The sequence below is a fragment of the Rana temporaria genome, chromosome 4, assembly GCF_905171775.1.
Source record: "Rana temporaria chromosome 4, aRanTem1.1, whole genome shotgun sequence".
Taxonomy (NCBI): domain Eukaryota; kingdom Metazoa; phylum Chordata; class Amphibia; order Anura; family Ranidae; genus Rana; species Rana temporaria.
In genome coordinates, this window is record NC_053492.1 from 274000689 (window position 1) to 274024145 (window position 23457).

The window sequence follows — 23457 nt, forward strand, 5'->3', positions numbered from 1 at the left end:
CGAATCATTTGAGTTTCCATCATTTCTTATGGGGAAATTTGCTTTGACATACAAGTGCTTTGGATTACAAACCTACTTCTGGAACTAATTATGCTTGCAATCCAAGGTTTTACTGTATAACCAGTTAACTAAAAATTGCCTGCATTTTTACGTTCCTTCCGTTTGAAACACTGTACCAATAAGTTAAGTGCAGTCTCATACCTGAATTTCTGCAGTCAGAGTGTCAATTTGGGTTTGTTGATTGTCTATGACCTAAAAGATAGAAGAATTGCATGTTAATAAACCACATTTATATGCTTGCTTTTACTTTTTTGGTATCAACACATATTCTTGTGTTTGAGCATTCAGATGCAAAAGATAGGGTTTAACAGCTAACCCCTAAAGTACAAAGCTGCCCTTTCCTGGATACAAAGGGCAACTTTCCACAATTCTCTCACCCTGCTAGCTGCATTTCTGGACACAAAGGGGTAGATCCACAAAGAAATTACGCCGGCGTATCTACTGATACGCCCCTGTAATTTCAAAATTCCCGCGTCGTATCTTTGTTTCGAATCCTCAAAACAAGATACGACGGCATCTCGGCTAGATCCGACAGGCGTACGTCTTCGTACGCCGTCGGATCTAAGATGCAATTTTTCGGCGTCCGCTAGGTGGCGTTTCCGTCGTAATCCGCGTCGAGTACGCAAATTAGCCATTTCCAACGATCCACGAACGTACGACCAGTCGTCGAATTTTTTTACGTAGTTTCCGTTCGGCTTTTTCCGGCGTATAGTTAAAGCTGCTATATGGTGGCGTACTCAATGTTAAGTATGGCCGTCAGTTCCCGCCTCGCATTTTGAATTTTTTACGTCGTTGGCGCAAGTCGTCCGTGAATGGGGCTGGACGTCGAAAACAATGACGTCCTTGCGACGTCATTTGGAGCAATGCACCCTGGGATATTTTGGGGACGGCGCATGCGCAGTTCGTTCGGCGCGGGGATGCGCTTCATTTAAATGAAACACGCCCCCTTCCCCGCCGAATTTGAATTCCGCGCCCTTACGCGGCGAGAGATACACTATGCCACCGTAACTTACGGCGCAAATTCTTTCAGGATTCAAACCAAAGGAAAGTAAGTTACAGCGGCGTAGCATATCTTACATACGCTGCGCCCGGCGCAAATGTATGTGGATCTGCCCCCAAGTCTAGTTTCCTCACCTTGTTTGCACGTTCGTTCTGCTCTCGAAGCCGCTCATTTTCATCCTGGAGTTGTTTTGCATCCAAAATAGGGATTCGGACACCATCTTCTAAACATTTTTGAACTTTTTGCTGTAGGCTGTAAAACATACATTAAATGTATTTTACATTCTGAAATCTTTTAAAACATTCACAAACAGTATAAACAAGTTCCCATCTTTCCCAACCTTGGTATATTTCAGTGCAGGTTTAGTGGGCAATTGTGTGAACCCCACAGGTTGTAATCATTGGCCATTTTAAGCTGGCAAAGGTTGTCGGATATGAAATTACTGGACAAAATTTTGGGCAAGAGTAGAATTTTTTTTCTTGTCAATGAATATTTTGGAGAAAGGAAGAACAAACAAAACACCCTTATTATTCTTTTGGGTGTTCAATACCAAGTTTACCTGAAAGATGCCACATTAAGTAACACGGAATACATATAGCATGAAAAATAATTATTTCAGGCACCACTTAAACAGTATCTAAACACAAAAACAAAAATGTAATATATTTCAGCTTACAGAGTCCTTACAGATAGTGACTGCATTGGTCTTTTTCTTTTATTTTCACCTGGTAATCCTGCCAGGAACACACTTCCTGTCCTAGCCCAACAACAGTCACTGACTGCAATACATGTTTGTATGTCCATACAGTATGCATGTATGGAGGAGCAGCCTCATCACCCTAAGAAAGGAATTGTGCATGACTACAGAACACCTCCTCGGAAATCCACAGAGGTGAGCTGGACAGGGCTAATAATACTGACGGAGAGATTTCAGTGCAGAAAGCAGTAACAATAAAAGTACAGCACTTAGCTCATTGAATTTCTGGCAGTATCAACAGATATAGTACACATTTACCAAACCACTTTCATAACATTAATAGCAGACCAAATGGGAGCAAATAAAATAAGTTAATTGTTGGGGTTTGCATATTCTTTAAGCTTGTTCCACAAAAAAATAAAAAAAGATGAAATACCTTTAATAAAAGTAATGTGTCTTTTTTTTGAGGAAGACAGGTGGTACCTGTAATCACTGTCTACATTTCTATGTAAATTCATCAGAATATTTGCCTTTATAAAAGGTCTTTTAAATAAAGTTGATTGGCACCATGACCTTTCTTTCATGACCTATCTCAATGGCAGTTGGAGAATAATCCTCTGTTGGGATCCTGATTAAGGGGAAAGATAAGGAGCACAGAAAGTACCAACCAACATAAACAAGGCAGGAAGAACACTTTATTAGGGGAAGCTTCCACTTATCTAATTAACATCTGTATTGCAAAGAGCAATCTGTGTATATAGAGGGGAACCTCTGTTTTTATTACACTTTAGCAATATGTCAGGAAGTCACTGCGTGACATCAGCAGTGGTAGATGTGCAATCACTGCTGAATTGAGGGAAACACATTTGCCTTGATTACCCTCATCAGTTTCCTTTATACAATAAAACGGTATGCACAGTGGTGCCTTTTGCACATATAATTTTATCTCATCAGAACACTTGCTCAAGTTCACAAACATCAATAAAGTTCTGTAAAACTTAATTGACTTATACACACTCCAAACTTTTAAATTAATATGTGTATCTACAGAAGTCTTACAAGATCAATTAGATGCCCATTGTCCAGACTTCAAAACCTAAAAAAAAAAAACCTGTTTCCCTACCCTGCAGCACATATGCACCTTTCCTTTTTTCTGCTGCTCTGTTCAGTTTCCGGGAGAGAAGCAAATAACCCAATACTTCTGTATATGGAGGACAGTGCTGGGGCTTGATGTTTGGGCCATGACAGGTCCTCTTTATGGAGAGATCTGGGGTCTATTAAAACCTCTGGGCTCCAATGCAGCCGATCAGATACAGATCGGTCTAATCAGCTGCTTCACTGGCCGGTAACGGCCGGGTAAACAAAGAATCGAAACTGGAAGGGATGAAATTCTCGTTGCTTCTGGTTTCTGATGTCACACAGTGGGAGGAACAACATCAGTTACTCTCAGTTCCTCTCACTGTGTCCCAGGAGACGGATGCTGCTGAGTGCATTCCTATTATGAAATCCCCATCGTTTAAAATTTACGTAATCCAACGGCTCCAAAGTCGCTAGGATTACTTTTACATTGGAGGGAATTTCCAGTTGAAAAAAATGATAACTCGGTCATAACTGACATATCACCCTTCCTATCTAACTGGTTCATTGCTGGACAGTAATCGGTTGAAGACTTTTTTGCCTTTTGCCGTGTATTGCAGGTGAACAAAGGCAAACATTTTTGTAGCCCAAAGCCACCACTGACCAAGCACCCTTTTATACTGGGTGACCGTGCTGTATGGAGGGAATTTTTGTAGTTCAGCCTGGGTGGCAACCAAGGCTTTTTCCACAGATACAGTGGACAACAAACATAGCCACCCTCTAACAGGAAGTTGGATCAGAGCTTAATTTTTTTTTTAATAAAATAAAATCGACTTGAATATAATTTTTTTTTAACCAGATTTTATTGTTACTTTAAGGTCGGAAAGAGTGTTGCTTGCAGGATTACCAATTGGAAAAAGAAAAGCCAAAATAAAAGGAAAGAAATGCAATCACCTCATCTAAGGATTGGTAAGCTGCAACTATTACACAGTGAGTTTAACCACTTAAGGACCAGGTCACACACTTTTACGTAGGCAGAATGGCTCGGACAGGCAAATCAATGTAAATATACGTCACTTTAAATTTGCCGCCATGTGGGCGCGCACGCGCCTGCCGCGAGCTCCATGATTTTGCCCGCGGAACTCGCGGACTCTATGTCCACCGGTGTCCCATGATCGTGTGTCACAGAGCTGCAGAACAAGCCTATCCTGGTTCTGATTAATGACAGGACACTGATCTTCTTACCGTTAGAATCACTCCCTAGGACATACTTAACCCCTTCCTAGCCCTCTAGTGGCTAACCCCTTCACTGCCAGTCACATTTACACAGTATACAGTGCATTTTTATAGCACTGATTGCTGTATAAATGCAAATGGTCCCAAGATAGCGCCAAAAGTATCCAATGTGTCTGCCATAATGTTGCAGTCACGATATAAAAATCGCTGATCACCCCAATTACTAGAAAAAAAATATTAATAAAAATGCCATAAAAATATGTAGAAGAATACGTATTGGCCTAAACCGAGGAAAACATTTTTTTTTATATGTTTCTTGTGGATATTTATTATAGCAAAGTAAAAAATATTGCCTTTTTTCAAAATTGTCGCTCTATTTTTGTTTATAGCGCAAAAAATAAAAAACGCAGAGGTGATCAAATACCACCAAAAGAAAGCTATTTGTGGGGGAAAAAAAAGTATGTCAATTTTTTTTGGGAGCCACATCGCATGGCCGTGCAATTGTCAGTTAAAACGACGCAATCGCAAAAAGTGCTCTGGTCTTTGGGCAGGCAAATGGTCCGGGGCTGAAGTGGTTAGAAAAACCTTAAATAAAACAACTAATGCATTAAAGTGAGGTTATTTGCCTGCCTTCTGAGTGTAGGAACCTTCTTTATTTTTTATAAAATGGCAAAGCTTATCCACTCCCTAGTGAGGAGAAAGACAACACTGGTTGGACCCTGCTGCAATCCCCATAAACTTTAGAATATTGCCAGACAGGACACAAGATCACTGCGACTGCATATTAGCAATTAATTCTGCCAATTACCTCGCTACGCATTTAATATAAAATAGTGGTTCTCGCTGTGACAAAGTTAACAAGGAAAAGCTAGTTTGCCTAAAAACCTGATTAAGATTATGGCACACTCCATTAAACTTTAAGTCTAAGGTTGGAAATAGAAGACATTAATCTGTTTAATGTCTACAAGTATTAAGCAAAGCAGAAAGGGATCAGCGCCTGATAATGATGCAAATGCAAAGCCTTAATGGAATAATGCAGCTATGGCCAAATGCTCCAGTATAGGACTTGAACGAACGCATTCAAAAACTGAACTTCAAGGGCTGCTATCTAGATGGGGTGTTCACGTCCCAGAAAACCCCAGCGATGGCTGCAATTTCATTATACGAACCTAAGTATGCCGAGTTGTCATGCTGCTTTTTAAACCCTACCTGTTGTGGTGAAAATATGTGGGTTGTCATTGCATACCTCCTCCTGAAAAAGCTAGTTGCATTATTGTTTCTAGTGTCTAGGCCAGCTTCGCATCTTTTTACACATATATTATAGCTTTAATAATTTTTTTATTGAAATTTTTATTAAATTTTTACGTTGTTCAAAATTCTCATTCAAAAAAATATAGGTTTTCCCTTATCCGCCCCCTCGCCTTCCCCATCCCTTAAACATGTGTTATAATCTTCCTTCTATTATTCCTTTTACCTATCTTTTTTCGGATTCACATTATCTCAGAGAATTTCTTTGTATTCTTAAACTCTTCACATCCAGTATTTGAAAATATTTCTATTCCATCTCCTCCGTAATGACACAATTCTTCCATGTTATAAATAAATTATACCCTTTGAACCCATTCTATTAGCGTTGGGCTTTCCAATGCTTGCCATTGTTTTGGATCAGGTGTTGTGTTTTGATGCATTTATTAAATGAGGTATTATCGGTCTCTTATATTATTTTATTGTAAGTTTGGTATTATGTAATAAATAGGTTTCTGGATTTTTAGGCATATCTACTACTTTCTGTATTTTCAAACACTCCCACCGTATATGTGTCCATGTTCCTCTTTTCCCACACCCTCTCCGAAAAGTGGCGTTTTCTCCTTTTGAGATTTGTGTGCTTTGATAGGTGTTATATACCATCTTGACATACATTTAAAATTAGTTTCTATCGTGTTGATATCTTTTGCTGTTCCCTCTGCTAATTTCAACATTTTCTCTTTCGCACTCCAAGTTGCACCAAGTTCTGCTTCCCACCTATTCAAGAAAGGCAGTACCAATGGTTCCAACTTTAGAGTAAGAATCTTATGAATCTGGGAAATTCTGTGCCTTGGTGCTTCCTGTAAGTTGAGCAATTTTTCAAATGGTAATAAAACTTTCTCCTGATCTTATTGGATGTGGCAGATGTGGAAAAAAATAAATTTGTCCCTGCGAGTGGTATTAGTGGTGAATTATATTCCCATTTTCTTTGTCTGTGTATTAAATCCCATACCTTAAATAGAAAGTAAACTCTGATGGGTTTTTCTTCCTATGTCGTTCCCTGCAAAGTAAAAGCATAATAGGCTAGTATGTATTGCATAGTAGCCCATTATGTGGCACTTACCTGCAATCTAAGCCTGTGCTGTCCCCGCTGGTGGAAGCATCCATTTTCTGCCCTCTTCCTTTGGGGCAGCGGACTCCGGCTCTGTGACTTGCCGGTGCCGCAAGTCGTCAGCCATGGCACATACGAGTGAAGAAACAGCACAGAGGTCAGTTTCTTCACAGTCCATGCGCCGATTACATCATCAGCACATTACAGGGTAAATATATCCTAAACGGCCCAGGTTTAAGAGATATTTCCACTACATATAGGCTTACCTATAGGTAAAGTGATGCAACCACTTTAAATACGTTCATTGTTAGATCACTTGTGTCCTTCGAAAAATGACAATACTGTTGCACCCATATCCCCTTATTCAATTGTGTATTACTTAACGTGTTCTACATTTTAACCCAACTATTCCCATGTGAATTAAATGTCCAATCTAGAATTCATGATAACAAAACTGCATTGTAATCTATTTAAAAATCTGGTAAAGCTTAGTACTGCAAATTGTATTCTTGTTTTTTGTGCTGCCATATTAACTTAGGTATCATCATTCCTTCAATGTCTTAAAATATGCCTGTGGCACGTGTATAGGAAGCATCTGAAATTTATAGAGAACTTTTGGCAAGATTCCCATCTTGACGATATTTATAAGTCCTATCCAGGAAAGTGGCCTCATTGATATTTTTTTATTTCCTCTTTAATCTCGTTTTTTTTTTTTTTTTTTTTTTTTTTTTTTTAAGTGTATTTTGTGCGTGTACTCGAGAGAGGAGCCGGACTGCAGGAGTTGGGAGTAGGCAGGCCTCCCCAGAGGCAATCTGCCACCTTTCTCCATGCCCCGGGTGGCAATGGCGGGTGTGTGAGGGGGTCCTCCCACACAGCCCGCCCTACCTGCTCCGCTTTGAAGCCCAACGGGGCAGAGGGACTCCCTATAAGGGAGTGAGAGGATTAGCCCGCTCAACCAGCCCCATTAGTCCTTCGCCTCTCTTTTAGAGACCGCGTGGTCAAAGTGCGTGTGTTAACCCAATTTAGAGTGCGTGTGTAGGTGTGGTGGTTTTTGTGGGAGGGGGTGGGCGTACTAAGCACAGGCTTACCTTGCATAGCACACCCACCGGGAGCCGGGCTGAGACCACCAAACTCAATTCACATGAAGCCGAGACCGGGATCCGAACCTCTAGCTGCAGAGGTGAATGGCTTGTCAGCGCAGTGCCAATCGCGTTGAGCCACCGCAGCTCCTCTCTTTAATCTCGTTTAATAAAGTTATGTAATTCCTTTGATACGGATTCTTTGGAGATGTTAATTTTAAGATAAAACATTTTTTTTCAACCACTAGTGGTAGAGAAAAAAACACTGCGCTAACATATGAATTATTGTGAAACACGTGAGTGTAGATAGCTGCCAGTACCTAATACCTAAAACCAAAGTAAAAAACACTAAAAATACAAAAAAAGTACAGCGCTAAAAGTATGTGTGATCACCAAAAAAAATATTGAAAAATTAGTGAAAAATAAATGAATAGTGAAAAGAGAACAATAGTTCAATAAAAGTCCAAAAAAGAACTCAAAATCAAATGGATCATATATTGAATAGTGATGTTGAAAGAAGAAATCCTCCACCATAAAGGACACCCGATAAATAAAGATGTAGTCTTCTTACCAGATGATAAGACCGGTATTGCAGCGGTCTTATAGGGCCCAGGGATATTAAAATGTCCTCCCAAAAGACTGACTCAGATGCTGGAATGAATCTCATAGGCTAAGTGCGTGCCACCAAGTATAGTCCCTTCAAGCTCCCATGTAATGAAAGACAATAAAGAGCCACATAGTGTAAATCCGTAAACTATACAGGGTTTAATTAGGTGAAAAAGGCGCACTTACAGTGCATGAATGAGATTCATTCCAGCATCTGAGTCAGTCTTTTGGGAGGACTTTTAAATATCCCTGGGCCCTATAAGACCGATGTTAATTTTAAACCTAAGTATTTTAATTTTTTCTGCCATGTGAACGGAAACTCTTCTTGTAATTGTTGTTCATCTTTCTTATCCATATTAAAATTTCAGACATTGAGGGGTTAATTTTTGACTTTGAGATTTCTCCTTAATCTTTCAAAAATTTCATTATTTTGTAATGTTCTTGGGCAGAAGACATAAAACAAGATAGCATCTGCATATGCCGCCACTTTATGTTCCTATCTTCTCCTACCTTCACTCCTTTTATATCTACACTATTTCGAATAGTGGCCAATAAAGGTTCCAATGTCAATATAAACAATAGGTGTGAAAGAGCATGCCCTAGAATAGTACCATTAAATAGCTCAAAAGATTGCAATAGATTCACGTTGATTATTACTGCTGCCGTTGGAAGTTGATATAGTGTTTTATTTCCGTAGAGTAATTTTTTGGGCCTATCCCTCTCTCTTCTATTGTAGCCATCATGAATGCCCAGTCTACCCTGTCAAATGCCTTTTCCGCATCTATTGACAGGAATAGAACTGGGGTCCATCCCTTTACTTTTTGTAGGAGTAACAACGTTCTTACTCTGTTGTCTCTTCCTTCTCTCCCAGGTATGAACCCCACCTGGTCTGTATGTATTCAATCCGGCATTAATCTTTTTAATCTAGTGGCCAAGATTTTGGCATAGTTTTGTGTCTACATTTAATAATGATATTGGTCTAATAACTGGCACATTACGTTATATCCTTTCCTTCTTTTAGTATTACTCTGATATAGGCCAACAGTGATTCTCTCCTCATTTCCATTCCTTCATCTATTGAATTCCAGTAAGAACATAGTTTTGGAACTAATTGGTCTTTAGTTGCCCTGGACTCTTTCCCGTGGCGGTCTCCTTTACTGCTGTATAGATTTCTTCTTGCGCTATTGGCTTCTCTAGATCTAACATATTTCCCTCACTTAATTTAGGTAATTTGGCCTCTTTTAAATAAGCTTGTATCTTTTCCTTATTTTCTAATTATTTTGATTGTTCCCCTGTTAATCTTACCAAGTATAGTGCACTATGTGAATATTCTTGCGATTTCTGATGTAGTATACACCAGTTCCCCAGAGCGGTTTTCAATTTTTTTCTATAAAGCTTAGCGACTTCTTTTTCCTTAGTTTATTATAGCTTTAAATGTAAGAGTCTTAAGAAAGATTTGATGTGAGCCATGGAAACCAAAAGGTTCTAGTTATTATAATGGCATTAGATGCTCATCACCAAGTCCATTGCTGTTGACGTTCCATTTTCTGATTCTAGCGGTTATGACGTTTTCAGCTATACAAACAGCATTCTCATCAAATGACAGTTCTTACCTTTGTACAGTCTGCACTAACTCTTTTTCCCTCTGTTTCTGGCACTCTGTCTGGGCGTCTTTTTCTTTACATTGTGTCCTTGACTCGTTTACTAGTTTTTCAAGACACTTCATGTTCTCCCGCAGTTGCTGGTTTTCCTCCTCTAATAAATGAAGCTTTACACAAAAAAACAAACAAACATTATTTTAAAAGCTTGCACATAATATGATGCTTACCGAAAATCTGGCTTTGAAACTTTTTTAAACTTATTGAGCCTCTTGTATAGTGCAATCTGCAAAGTGTAGAAAACTATAAAATACTTATTTTCATTTTCCACCATGCCTTTGAAAGGCGACAGGTGGAGTGTGAGTGATTGCAACTGGCAGCTCAAATACTTTCCTTTTTGACACCTTTAACACAGCAACCGTGTTCCAGCTCCAAGCTATTACAGCTTGTGTTACCACAGTGTTTGACAGTGCCTCGAGTACTCTTTTGCAAGGTCAATTTATCAAAGGAAATCACAGAATGTAATTTTAATGGTATGATTTAGAGAACTAGTGTACACTTTTAGCTTCTACAGGCAGGCTCACAATAAAACTCAGGTGTTCCTTAAACAACAGTGTTAATGTCAACGAAAATATTTTCATTGACTAAATTAACATATTTTAGTTGACTAAAACACAACTAAATCTAAAACAATTCAAATGGCCAAAATAATACGACTAAAATGGCAAACTAAATCGAAATTTGATGTCAAAATTAACACTGCACTACCACATACGAATAAAGGGCATCTACTAAGCTGCTAAAAAAAAAAAATGCTTTTCTTATTTTTTTTTTCCTTAATATTTAATGTTGGTAATTTATTCAGGTAATATGTGCAATGGCATTACAGCCAATAGTTTACATTTTTTTGAGCTTTTATTTTTTTTAGAAGTTGTTTTAAGCACTTATGTTAGTCAAAGTTTAGACAAAAATATTTTTGTTTGCTTATGAAACTTGGTTTTCATTCTCACAATGGCAAAATCTGTGTCTGTAGTGCATGTTCAAACCTTAATATCATAAATAAGAACATGTTAGATTTTTACTCCAGGAGTATAATGAGTAATGTATTATAATTTAACTAAACCCATTTGATTTTAGTCGACTAAAAAGTACTGGAGATTTTAGTCTAATAAAATGTACTGGAGATTTTAGTCAACTAAAATACGACTAAAACAATTCAGATGACTTAAATATGACAAAAACTAAAATGGCATAGTCAAAAGACTAAAACTATATCAAAATGTTACGTTACAATTACCAACCAATTAATTACTTTCACTACACTAGTAAATTCTAGAGGTAACTAAACTGTCTGGCCAAGCAACAGTGAAAAAGTATTACCCTTTCGCTCTGCCTTTGTACATCTTCAAGTGTAGGCAGGTCAGCTACATATTTTTCCAGAGTTTCAATCCGCCTTTGCTTCTCCCGATTAATCTCATTCTCTTTTTGACATTTCTTTCTTAGACTGTTAATGTACTTGTCTCTGGTTTTTATCTAGATGTGCAAAAAGAAGACACCAAATAAATTAATCAATATTTTAGGATGAAGGATGATAGTGGATAAAAACAGAAAATATAACAAAAGCACATACACTAGGCGAGTTTAATATACAGATATGAAAACACTGCAACAACAGCATGTTACTTGTGAGCTTTGAAATATGCAAGGATGCTTAGCCTATGTTATTAAAAGTGTTGAGTGATATTGTCTTAGGTGACCCTATCAGGATGAATCACTCTGTATGAAAAGGCATAAACAGAAGAGGCACTAAATTACGGTAATTTCCGATTGTTTGGCGATATGTAACATTTTCGTCTCCACGGACACTGCAAGTATTTCACACTTTCGTTTGTGTGAAATATAGTACATGCTCCTCCTCATCTGCACATTGTGGTTGCACTGACCAACTCACATGTCGGTACAAAAGAACCAATCAGTGGGAGGAACTACTGCGTATGATACAGCCACAATGACTATCAAGGTGCTCGAAAGGTCATATTTAAGGCTAGCCTCACTATGACCAGAGGCTTACTCACTACATTAGTCTTCAGAGACTAGGTTACACCAGATGCAGTGCCACCTGTAGACCGTTCTGCTCTCGTAGAATCTGGACACTGCTTTCAAATGTAGATCTACTTCAGGCCAAATGGGCTAACTAACATGGTGAGCCTTCAAAGACTGGGTCACCATTCTGGACCTGGAGAGCATTCTGTGGCTGTCCAGTACCTAAAGGTCAAATTCCAGGCTAGCTGTACAATCTTCAGTCCAGCATGGTTTGGGTAGCCATTGTTGAGGATATGCTGATCTGGATAACTGAGATCAGCTCAAACAGCATTTTTTCAGAATATTAATTGAAAAAACAGAAGAAAAAATATCTACAAAATAACCCACATAATAAAAAAAACAAAAAGACAAACTTATAGTTTTTTTTCTCTGAGGAAAAAGCATCCAACCTGTTAGAACACTACCAAAAACTGGAGAGATGATGGTTGGAGGTGAAGTTATATGGGGGCTAGCTTGATGTTTTTCATCTGACAGTGTCCAAAACTACTGAAGGCAGTAGTTCAATCTAAAAGTCTAAGAATGACAACATTGTTGTGTCCATCAATGGACGATAAAGAAAAACCTTTTTGAAGTACCTCTCTACAATAAATGCATATTTACTTCATGTTTGTCGCTTTTATAACACTGCAAATGAGCTCCTAATTTCCTGTGGTGAGCCAACAGCCCTGCCTTTGCTGCACTGAAATCCCTGCTGGATTTTAAGATGCCTCTCCCTCTCCATTAAAGCCTATTTCCAGGTTCACTTTCACTGTACATGATAGTACAGTAACCCAAACAAAATATTTCCTGGACTAATTTCTGCCGCCGCTGTCAGTGCTGTATGAACATGTATGTAGCATCAGTTGTATACAGCAATATGTTTCAGCAGCGCTACAGTGACATCCCAGTTGTGCTGAGAATTGCTCAGCCATTCACAATAAGCCTGGAGGTAGAACAGCGGTCCCCAAACTTTTTAACAAAGTTTACTATCCTTCAGACTGTAGAAGGGCCGGACTGTGGCCAGTGGGAGTGGAAAGCATCCTAGTGTCGTTTTCTGCAATTTCCTGCTAAAAACACGCTTTTGTGATGTAGCGTGTTGCAGTACCATTGATTTGAAATGACACTGCAATGCACAAAAGCAGGGGTCTCCAAGCTTTCTAAACAAGAAGCCATTTTACTGTCCTTTGACTTTAGGGGGCTGGACTGTGGTTAGTGGGAGTAGAAAATTGCCTCTGTCAGTGGGAATAAACAATGGCCCATTGTTGGTGTCAGTGGAAAGAATAGTGCCCCAAAATTGGTGTCAGTGGAAGGAATAATGTCCCATCATTGGTGTCAATGGGAGAAATAGTGTCCCATCATTGGTGTCAATGGGAGAAATAGTGTCCCATCATTGGTGTCAGTGGGAGAAATAGTGTCCCATCATTGGTGTCAGTGGGAGAAATAGCGTCCCATCATTGGTGTCAGTGGGAGGAATTATGTCCCACTGTTCATGTCAGTGGGAAGAATAGTGCCCCAAGGGCTGGATAAAGGCAAGCAAAGGGCCACATCTGGTCCCCGGGCTGTAGTTTGGAAACCACTGAGCTATACAAACAGTATAAAAATAGATTTGTGGAACTTTGTGGATGTTTTTTTATAAAAAAGTGGAGCAGAGAGATAATAAAGGTTAATGATAAGCAGTTAATCAGGGAGGTAAAATATTTTTTCCCACACTTTTAGGTTTACTTTTTGTGTAATAAAGTAATAATAATAAAAAAAAAGACCAATTTGTCTTTGCAGTCTAACGTGGTTCTAAAGCCTTAAAGCGGTTCTCCACCCTAAAGTGAAGTCCCGCTGATCGGAACCCTCCCCCCCTCCGGTGTCACATTTGACACCTTTCAGGGGGGATGGGGGTGCAGATACCTGTCTAAAGACAGGTATTTGCACCCACTTCCGGCCCGGCATTCACAGGCAAAAGAAGGGCATTGCGTCACATCCCGTCGCCCCCCCCGTTGTGTGCTGGGAACACTCGTCTCCCAGCACACAGCGGGAGCCAATCGGCGGGCGCGGCGCGACTCGCGCATGCGCCGTAGGGAACCGGGCAGTGAAGCCGCAGCGCTTCACTTCCTGGTTCCCTCAGCGTGGATGGAGGGGGGAGCAGCAGGGTGACGAGCGATCGCTCGTCATCTGCTGTGGACGGCGCTGGACTCCAGGACAGGTAAGTGTCCTAATATTAAAAGTCAGCAGCTGCAGTATTTGTAGCTGCTGGCTTTTAATATTTTTTTTTGGCGGAACATCCGCGTTAAGGTTTTTCGCATTAATTTTATGTAATAAGGTGAAAAACCTTCTGTGCTGCAGCTCCCCCCAGACCCCCCCCCCCTTTTCTTACCTGAACCCGATCCGAACCAGGCATGTGCAGGAGCGCAACGGCTCCAGCCACTGTCTCTCTTATTGGACAGATTGATAGTTGTCAGTCAAATTCTATGACACTGGATCGGGGGACCGTGCCGACTTCCACTATCTGTCAATGAACGCAGCAGTGGGACTCGGGAGTGAGTGCACACAAGTGCCCCCAGGGAAAGCGGCTTTCCGTGGGGGCACCCTATGAAGAGGAGGGGCTTGGAGCACTGGCAGGGGACCCTAGAAGAAGACAATGGGGGCTGCTCTGTGCAAGATAATGGCATGTTTGATTTTTTTATGAAAAAAAATCCCAAATGTTTACAACCACTTAAGCACTTTTTTTTACCTGCAGTCAGTGTCAAAAGAACTGTCATTTTACATCAAATATAGATCACATACATCAGACATGACTATAATAAGGGGCAATAATGAACAAATATATATATATATATAATATATATCTATCTATATACACACCCTGAAAAGCTGAAACCTTAGCATGTGCTGTATGGAAAATCTAGCTTGGCTCCAAGATTAATCTATGACATGTGCCCATGGCACACAGTAGGATCTTTAAATAGTATTGGTATGTGCAGATAACCCGTGCTACCTGCTGTTAGGATCATGTATTATACAGGTGGTCTTGCTCTGTAGGCTGCAGCAAGGTTTGAATCCCACCATTGTCTCTCAGTGATTGGTGGGTCACATTTATGTTTATAAGTCCATTACTTTCGGATACGAGAGAACTTTCTTTTCATGTCCCTGCTGGATACTCTCAGTTTTTGCTGTAGATTGTGATATTGTGAAATAAAATCAATAAGGCTTTTTCTCTGGCAAGAATTCACAATAGTACCTTGGCTGTTATCATAAGATTAAATGGGTAGCTTTGAACTGAGATCTTGATTAAAGGAACTCTTAGTATTGCTCCGCTATAGAATTCTGAGCAGGCTGATGAATACCGCTGATTATCAAGAAAAAAAGAGGACTTGTATAGCAAATCAGGAATCTTTCTTTCACTGCACTTGCCATTGTACCATAATGATATAAAAGATGAGACTTAAGTAAAAAGATTGTTGCTTCCTTTAAGATAACCAACAAGTTCCTAGTGGTATACTAATGCAGACTTTTGTTTCACACTTTTTCTTACGTGTTCCTTTTAAAGTACAGTGTTTCTTTCTTAAAAACAGAAGATTGTCTATGAGTAATGTTCAAAAGCAACCCAATCATAGACCCAAAACAACTTGTAAATGGAGCCACATACATTTTTCCTTCATATACCCCATGTTACAGCAATGTATCTAGACCTATGAAAAATAGTGGGCACAACACTGTGTATAGATTATATACAAAGCTAAATTTAAAGAGTAACATTTCCCTCTGGGTGATCTGTACATTGCAAGGAGTTTAACGAACTTTGTTGTAGATTTGCATCTTTTGTTCTTCTGAAGGAATAGCAGTTTGTTTGTCTGTCCATGTGCAGAGTAAATCTGTATAAGAGTGATTTTCGAATTATCAATCAGCTGCTGCACTTGCAGGGCTCTAATGAGGAATTTGGAAAGGTTGGTATCCCTTTAGATGCGATTTGCCTTTGGGAGTATCTGATCAAAAAGTTTTTTTTTTCTGCAGGGGGTGCCAAAAATGGGGATGCCGACTTGCAAACTTCTGGGAAAATCAATGAGCAATCACAGAAGCAGGAAACTACATTTTCAAGGGGCGTTCTGTACACCATCTGTATGCATAATGCCTCCAGGTAGCCACATTGCATTTTATAAAAAAAAAAAAAAAAAAAAAAGCAGATTAAAAAGTAAAAAATGTATTTTTAATAACATTTAATTACAATATGACTTGAGTTGCAACTATATGTGCTACATAATTTATTTTATTATTTGCCATCTTTTTCCCCACAAAAGTGGAGTTAACCTTTAAATGTTCATCCTAATAATCATCCAAAACCATATATGGGGGTTTGAAAGGGTTGCTTCTGCCTACCCTTCATCGATTAAATCTTAATTTCTTCCATTGTGAGAGGCAGGGGAGGGCTCTCAAATTTAAACAGGAGTATCGTGGACATCACAGTGATCGCAAGGCACAGAGTCACTCCAATTGGCTCTGTGCATTTTGCTTGGCTAATAACAGTGCAATTGTAGGTATTCTATTCACAAAAAATGCTGTTTTAAAATGGCCCTCCAGAAAACCATGCAACCACATGGCCGTTAGAAAACATGTAGTAAAAAGGATACAAGTCCCATTTTTCATATATGTTAATTTGGTTATTTCTTATGGCGACAAGTTCACTTTAATGTGCATCCCAGTGAAAAGGTTGCTAAATTAAAATCTGTAATGACAGAGCCCTTTTAACAAAGGCAACCAAAGAATTAAATGGTTCTAAAGGCAGACATTTTCTTTTTACATTAATGCATTCTCTGTATTAGGCACTGAGGCACTTTACAGGTGCTATAGTGCTAAAAATAGTGCCTGAAAAGCGCCTCTCCTGTCACTCCAGTGCGACAACCCGAGGGCTGTCCCACTGGTGCGGTGCGCTGACAAGACGCGGTATACACCGCTCCCTAAAACGCCACCTGCCCATATAATTCAATGGGCAGCGGTGCTTTGCGGGCGCTTTTTTAACTCTTTCGGCCGCTAGCAGTAAAGCGCCACTAAAAATAGCGGCGCGGGGGCGTGGCCTGACGCATGGAGCTGTAGGACATGTCTGCTCGCAGCTCCCCGGTCCCTCGGCTCCACGGACCGCAAGCATCGCAGGAACCCGCCTTCACCGCCGCATATGGGGAAAGACAAGCAGCGGGCACCGAGGGGCACCCGTGGAAATACACAAAGCGGCGATCTCGAGGAATTATTCGCCAGATCTCGGGCCGCTGCACTCCGCCGCCCAGAATCCAAGATGGCGCTGGCCCCGCCGTCTCCAGCCCGCTCTGAGTCCTCAATCCACACGCAGGTGAGCTCCCATAGCCATCTCCCGCTCCCTGAGGACAATCTGTTTCCCTCCATGCTCACCAGGAGCAGGTCTAATGTATCCCTGGGCTCAGGAGATTGCTGGGACATGGAGGCCCAGATGAGGTCCCTTCACAGTTACATCAGGACCCTGCCCACTAAATCTGACTTTGAAAATTGTGTCCACAGAATAGAAAAAGCGCACAAAAAGGAGATCTCTGACCTTAAGAAAGATATGGGTGCCCGCTTTGAGGACATAGATAACACCACTGATAGCCTCAGCAACACTGTACAGCCTCATGATCAAATACTCAATACCCACACTGTCATGCTGCAGCAACTCGCTTACCAACAAGACGACATCGAAAATAGAAATCGTCGCAATAATATATGCATTCGCGGGATCCCCGAAACGGTTGACCCCAAAAATCTGCCCACGGCTGTGACGGCGATTTTCAATCAATTGCTGCAGCGCCCCAAAGATGACCCCATTGAATTAGACCGTGTGCACAGAACCTCGGGGCCCCGGACCCCTGACCCCTCTTTTATACGGGACACATTATGCCGAGTTCACTTCTACAAGATCAAGGAGGAAATCATGAGAGCGGCTAGCTCACAGACCACTATCCTCTTCAACGATGCCCCTGTGATGCTTCTCCCGGATCTGTCTCGTCAGACTCTGACGATGAGGAAAGCTCTGAAGCCGCTTACACAGCTACTGCAAGCTAAACAGATAAAGTACCAATGGCGATTCCCCTTCCATCTCCGAGTACACCACGAGGGCAAAACCGCCATATTCCGCACCTTAGGAGATCTGCCTTCCTTCCTCAGCACACTGGAGCTTCCGCAGGTCTCTCTCCCAGATTGGCCATTCACTCCTACTACGCCGGGCCTCCCCTTTGCACCTCAATGGCAGAAACAGGGCCGCAAACGCAACCCCAAGCATACGCCTCAACGCTCCGGATCCATGCCCCGGCAGGGCCCCAATGACTGAGATGTCCTGCTTTTCCGCACTGATTTCCCACTCTTACAGGGAACCCCCCTGTACTGCTGATGGCTAAGCATAAGCTGGATTCCTGATTTTTTACCCCCCCCCCTTTTTTTTTTTCTCTCTTTCCTCTCTTTTTTTACCACCATCGCTATATTTGTGGGACAAGTTTTTGATCTGCTGGACTGCCTGATGTTGGGGGCCTGTTATGTTTTGTTCACCCCGAGATGTGTGGCATTATTCATGCGATTGATTGTTCCCTGCAATTTGTTACGTGTCATTGTTATTTGCCATCATTACATGTTGTACTGCATGCTTGTTAGTTTTAACCTATTCTATAATTATTATTATTATTGTTTTTTTTTTTTGTTTTTTTTCTCTCACACTCCGTGGAGCTGGGGGACCTAGGGATTACTCTGCTTTGTGGGTCTTCCCTCGCACCCCCCCTTAAGGGTTTTTTTTTTTTTCTCAGTGCCATATTGGACACTGAGTGATATACTGTCGTATGTCAAGTGGTAAGGGTCTTTTTTTTTTCCTTACCTATGGTTCTTTGGTGCCACCTAGTGGCCTTTTTTGTTTTTGTTTTTTCGAACCTTTTTTTTTCTAAGAATAGTTTGTCGATCACCTCATCCTCTGAACCAAGATTCCCTTTGCTTATTGTTTTTACCTCCTATTTGTGGTTTGGAGTATGGTGGTCGAGATATAGTAATTCACCTTCCTGCATTATGGGTTCTTTTGCTCTTTACTGCTCTCTTTTGCCCCTCTTTTTCTTGCTACCTCTACTCACTTCCCCTCTTCCTTTCTCGTCCCCCCTTTCTTTCTCCCTGTGCCTCTCTCAACTTTGCTGGTTCGATCGAGGGCTGCTGATTTCTGGGACAATATTGATACTTACCATCCACTCTCATGGCTAAGGTGACCCCTATTGCTTTAGCATCCTTTAATTGTCGGGGGTTCAACAAGCCGGAGAAGCGGAGCCAGATTTTATATCACTTTCACAAAATGCGCTCAAATATCCTTTTGCTCCAAGAAACACATTTCCGTACGGGCTCTATTCCGGCCCTACGCAATAAATACTATACGCAATGGTTTCACAGTACTAACCCTCAGGCCAAATCCAAGGGGGTGTCCATTGGTTTTCATAAGTCCTTCAAACCTGAGATCTTAGATTCCTTTATTGATGTCGCTGGCCGTTTTATTTTTCTTAAGCTGAGACTAAATGACTTTCTCTTTACAGTGGCCAACATCTATGTACCTAACGTGGACCAGGCTCGGTTCCTCTCATCCATTCTCACCAGATTATCCTCGTTTGGGGGTCCCTGTCTTATCGTCGGTGGAGACTTCAACTTCGCTATGTCCCCATCTGCAGACACTTCCTCGGGTAAGTCTCCTGTTTCCTTCTCCTCTTTGACACGCATCAAATCCCTACTACATGCGTCTCATCTGGTGGATGTTTGGCGTATCCAGCATCCCACAGAGAGAGACTACAGTCACTACTCTGCAGCTCACAACTCTTACAGCAGGCTAGACCACTTCCTGATATCACAGTCTTTGTTAGATACTCCCCTCCAGGCCTCCCTAGGCCACCTACTATGGTCTGACCATGCCCCGATCTATCTGACCTTAGCCCGCCCTCCAACATCTCGCGTCGGTATGCACTGGAGGCTCAATGACAATCTACTGAGGGACACCGTCTGTGTGGCAGACATCTCCACAACCATTCGGAACTTCATCGCTGATCATTCCTCTGACTCTACTTCCCCCCTCATCCAATGGGATGCCCTGAAATGTGTGATCCGGGGAGTGCTCATACAGCACGGTTCCCGTCTCAAGCGGATGAGAACGGATGACATACGCCGTCTCCTCTCCACCATAGCGGACCTCGAATCCCTCCACAAACGGGACTTGGATCCCGCCGTGTTCGTACGACTCTCAAACGCGCGTAGAGATCTACTGCAACTCTTAGATACACATTCCTTGATAGCTCGGGACAGAGCACGTAATCATTATTATTCTCTAGCCAACAAATGTAGCAAACACCTGGCAAAGATCCTCCATCCCAGACCGCCCCGAGGCTCCATCCCCTTCATTACCTGCCCTGATCAAACCAAGACGTTTAATACGAAAGGCATCTCCTCTGCCTTCAGGGATTACTACTCCCGGCTGTACAACCTCTCCCCCACAACCCCACCCGCCCGCACCACCCATTCTACTGACACCATGCAAGACTACATTAGGGAAACAGCATTGCCTACTATCCCCAAACTAAACTCCCTGGAACTAGACAAACCCCTGGCAGTGACCGAATTCCTAGGTGCCATTAAAGTCTTGAAAATAGGCAAGTGTCCAGGCCCAGATGGTTATACCCCCCGCTTTTACAAAACCTTTGCTCTCCAACTGGCGCCACTTTTAGCTAAGGCTTTTAACGCCATAGACGATCTCCATCTGCCTTCAAGAGATCTCCTATCCGCCAACATCTCTGTGATCCCTAAGCCAGGCAAAGATCCTTCCCAATGTACCAGCTATCGGCCGATATCCTTGCTCAATATTGACCTCAAACTGTTCGCCAAGGTGTTGGCCAATCGCTTGTCTCCTCTCCTCCCGAACGTGATTCATAATGACCAAGTGGGATTTGTCCCGGGCCGCGAGGCGCGAGACAACACCACTAAAACGATTCACCTTATATCCCTTGTCCAACGTACAAGCCTGAAAGCCTGCCTCCTTTCCTTCGACGCCGAAAAAGCGTTCGACAGGGTCAATTGGGAGTTTCTTCAACTCTCACTGGAACAATTGGGGCTAGGTTCTACCTTTATCTCTAAAATGCTGTCCTTGTACTCCCGGCCGTCTGCCTCGGTTCTGGTAAACGGCACAACCTCTGAGCCGTTTGACATTGCTAATGGCACCCGGCAGGGTTGCCCCCTCTCCCCTCTATTATTCGTTATTGTTATAGAACACTTGGCCTGTGCTATCCGGCAGAACGCCTCCTTCCAGGGTATACAAACACCCTCCGCTCACCATAAGCTGTCCCTATATGCTGATGACCTCCTGGTTTATGTGCAACACCCCCATACCTCTCTACCATCCCTTTTCCATGAATTTCAAAGGTTTGGGTCTTTTAGTAACTTTAAGCTTAACGTCTCCAAGACTGAAGCTCTCAACATTTCTCTCCCTGCTCCTGTGATGTCCTCCCTACGGTCTAACTACTCATTCCAATGGAAGGCGAAGGGAGTGTCCTACTTGGGGGTTACAATACCCTCCAACCTTTCCAACCTGTTCTCCCTGAACTATATCCCTTTACTTTCTCGCATCCGGAAGGACTTGGAGGGATGGGGAGGTTCCCCCTTACCGTGGTTTGGAAGGATCAACACCCTTAAAATGGACACCCTCCCCAAATTATTATACCTCTTTCAGACGATCCCTGTTTTAGTCCCTAAAACCTTTTTTGCGGCCCTACGCTCACTAGCTATCAGATTTCTGTGGAATAGGGGGATGCCCAGAGTGAGATACAAGTTACTCACACTCCCGAAGTTACAGGGTGGAGCAGGTCTACCCGACTTTGAGACTTATTACAAAGCCACTCATGTGGCACGCATTCTGGAATGGTTCCCCCGCCCTTTCCTAAAGGCTTCTGTCGCCATCGAACAAGACCTAACACCCGTGGATCTACGGGCCCTTCTCTGGGGATATGGGTCCAATTTTTCCCGCTTGCCGTCCCTCTCGCCATTGACGATTGCCTCTCTCAGACTATGGGTCCATAGGGGTCTATGCACCTCCTTGTCCTCCGACCCTTCCCCATTGTCCCCTTTATTCGATAACCCCGTATTCCCCCAGGGCATAGGGGCGGCCACAATAGGGCCCTTTAGGCGTTCTGACTGGCCACAAGCACACTCTTTTGTGGACCCGCTGCGAGGGACTCCGGTCACATCGACAGGTCCCATAGACTGGCTTACCACCCTTCACCTCTCTACATTTGCACAGTGTCTACACGGTTCCTCCCAAATCCACCGCCCCTACACTGAATTTGAACGACTGTGCTCCCTCTCTGAAACACCCAGACACCTTCTCTCTACCATATACTGTCTCCTTCAAGCTCTACTACATGGTGATTTGCCTCCTTACACGGGGAAGTGGTCTGCAGATCTGAAAGAAGACATATCCCGATCGGACTGGCAGACCTCGTTTCTGTTTACTCACAAATCAACGATATCCTGCTACTCCCAGGAAAAGAACTATAAGGTTTTGTCACGGTGGTACAGGGACCCCCTCACGTTACACAAATTGTTCCCGTCTACTCCAGCCACATGTTGGCGATGCACCTCTTCTACAGGGACCTATCTCCATATCTGGTGGGAATGCGAGAGGATCCGCCCCTTCTGGACTCAGGTATTTACTTGTTATAATAAAATTTATGATGACACATTGACACCCTCCCCCAAGATCGCCCTCCTTTCCATTCTCCCTGGGTCGGTTTCGTCTCAAAAGAAAAGTCTTCTCCGTTTCTTTATGTCCTCAGCGAGACAGCTCATTCCTTCATTTTGGAAAACGACTGTCACTCCCCCCTTGTCACGGTGGGTTTCAATCATGAACGATACCATGAGAATGGAGGAGATGCTGGCCCTTGACAATGACTCCTTTGATAAATTCAAGATGCTGTGGTCGACTTGGCTCCACTTCTCCGCCTCTGATACTCTCATTAACATGCTGCCACCCCCAACACGACCGCCCTGACCTATGACCCTATTTCTGGGCTGATCGAAGCGTATACCTCCGGATGTCCCTCCCCATTGCCCTCCTGTGACCCTACCCAGCAAATGTTTTCACAGCAGCCCTCGTGCCCTACCCCTACTGTTTCCTGCTCTTTTCTGCTCTTTCTTCTTTCCTTTTCTCTTTTTCCCTTTCCATGGCCTTCTTTATGTCGTTCGTTTCCTCTCTTTTCCTTTTTTTTTTTTTATTTTACTTTGAATTCTTCATATGTTATCTGATCGGAAACAATGACACCCGCCTGATGGGAGTCGTTTTCTGCTCCTAAAGACGACCGATGACGTTCATTACTTCCTATAAGACATCAGGAGTTAAGCTGTGGGCGATAGCCATTGGGCTAACTCAAATTACGTGTTTGATCACGATCGTCACTTTTATGTACCATTGATTATTGTTTCCTTTTGTATTATTCTTTTATAATTATGTGTTGTTTATACGAAACCAATAAATACATTTTCAACTCTAAAAATAGCGGCGCTTTACCGCCGACGCCCACCCGCCCCAGTGTGAAAGTGCGCTTAAGGTAAAAAAAAAACCTATGTGAAGCTCCTTCTAAACTCGATGCAGTGTTGTGCCCATGAGCTCTTTCCCTTCT

The 23457-nt window shown here is 42.3% G+C and overlaps 1 protein-coding gene across 1 annotated transcript in view; it reads right to left on the minus strand.

Moving 5' to 3' along the window:
• The window catches only part of CEP85L (centrosomal protein 85 like), a 198250-nt gene that overhangs the window by 13164 nt on the left and 161629 nt on the right, over nucleotides 1–23457 (minus strand). The window contains exons 7-10 of the mRNA XM_040350312.1: nucleotides 11090–11242; nucleotides 9725–9879; nucleotides 1195–1312; nucleotides 202–252 (exon numbers count right to left, since the gene is read on the minus strand). Of these exons, the coding sequence (XP_040206246.1) occupies nucleotides 202–252; nucleotides 1195–1312; nucleotides 9725–9879; nucleotides 11090–11242 (477 nt within the window). The remainder of the gene's footprint in view (nucleotides 1–201; nucleotides 253–1194; nucleotides 1313–9724; nucleotides 9880–11089; nucleotides 11243–23457) is intronic.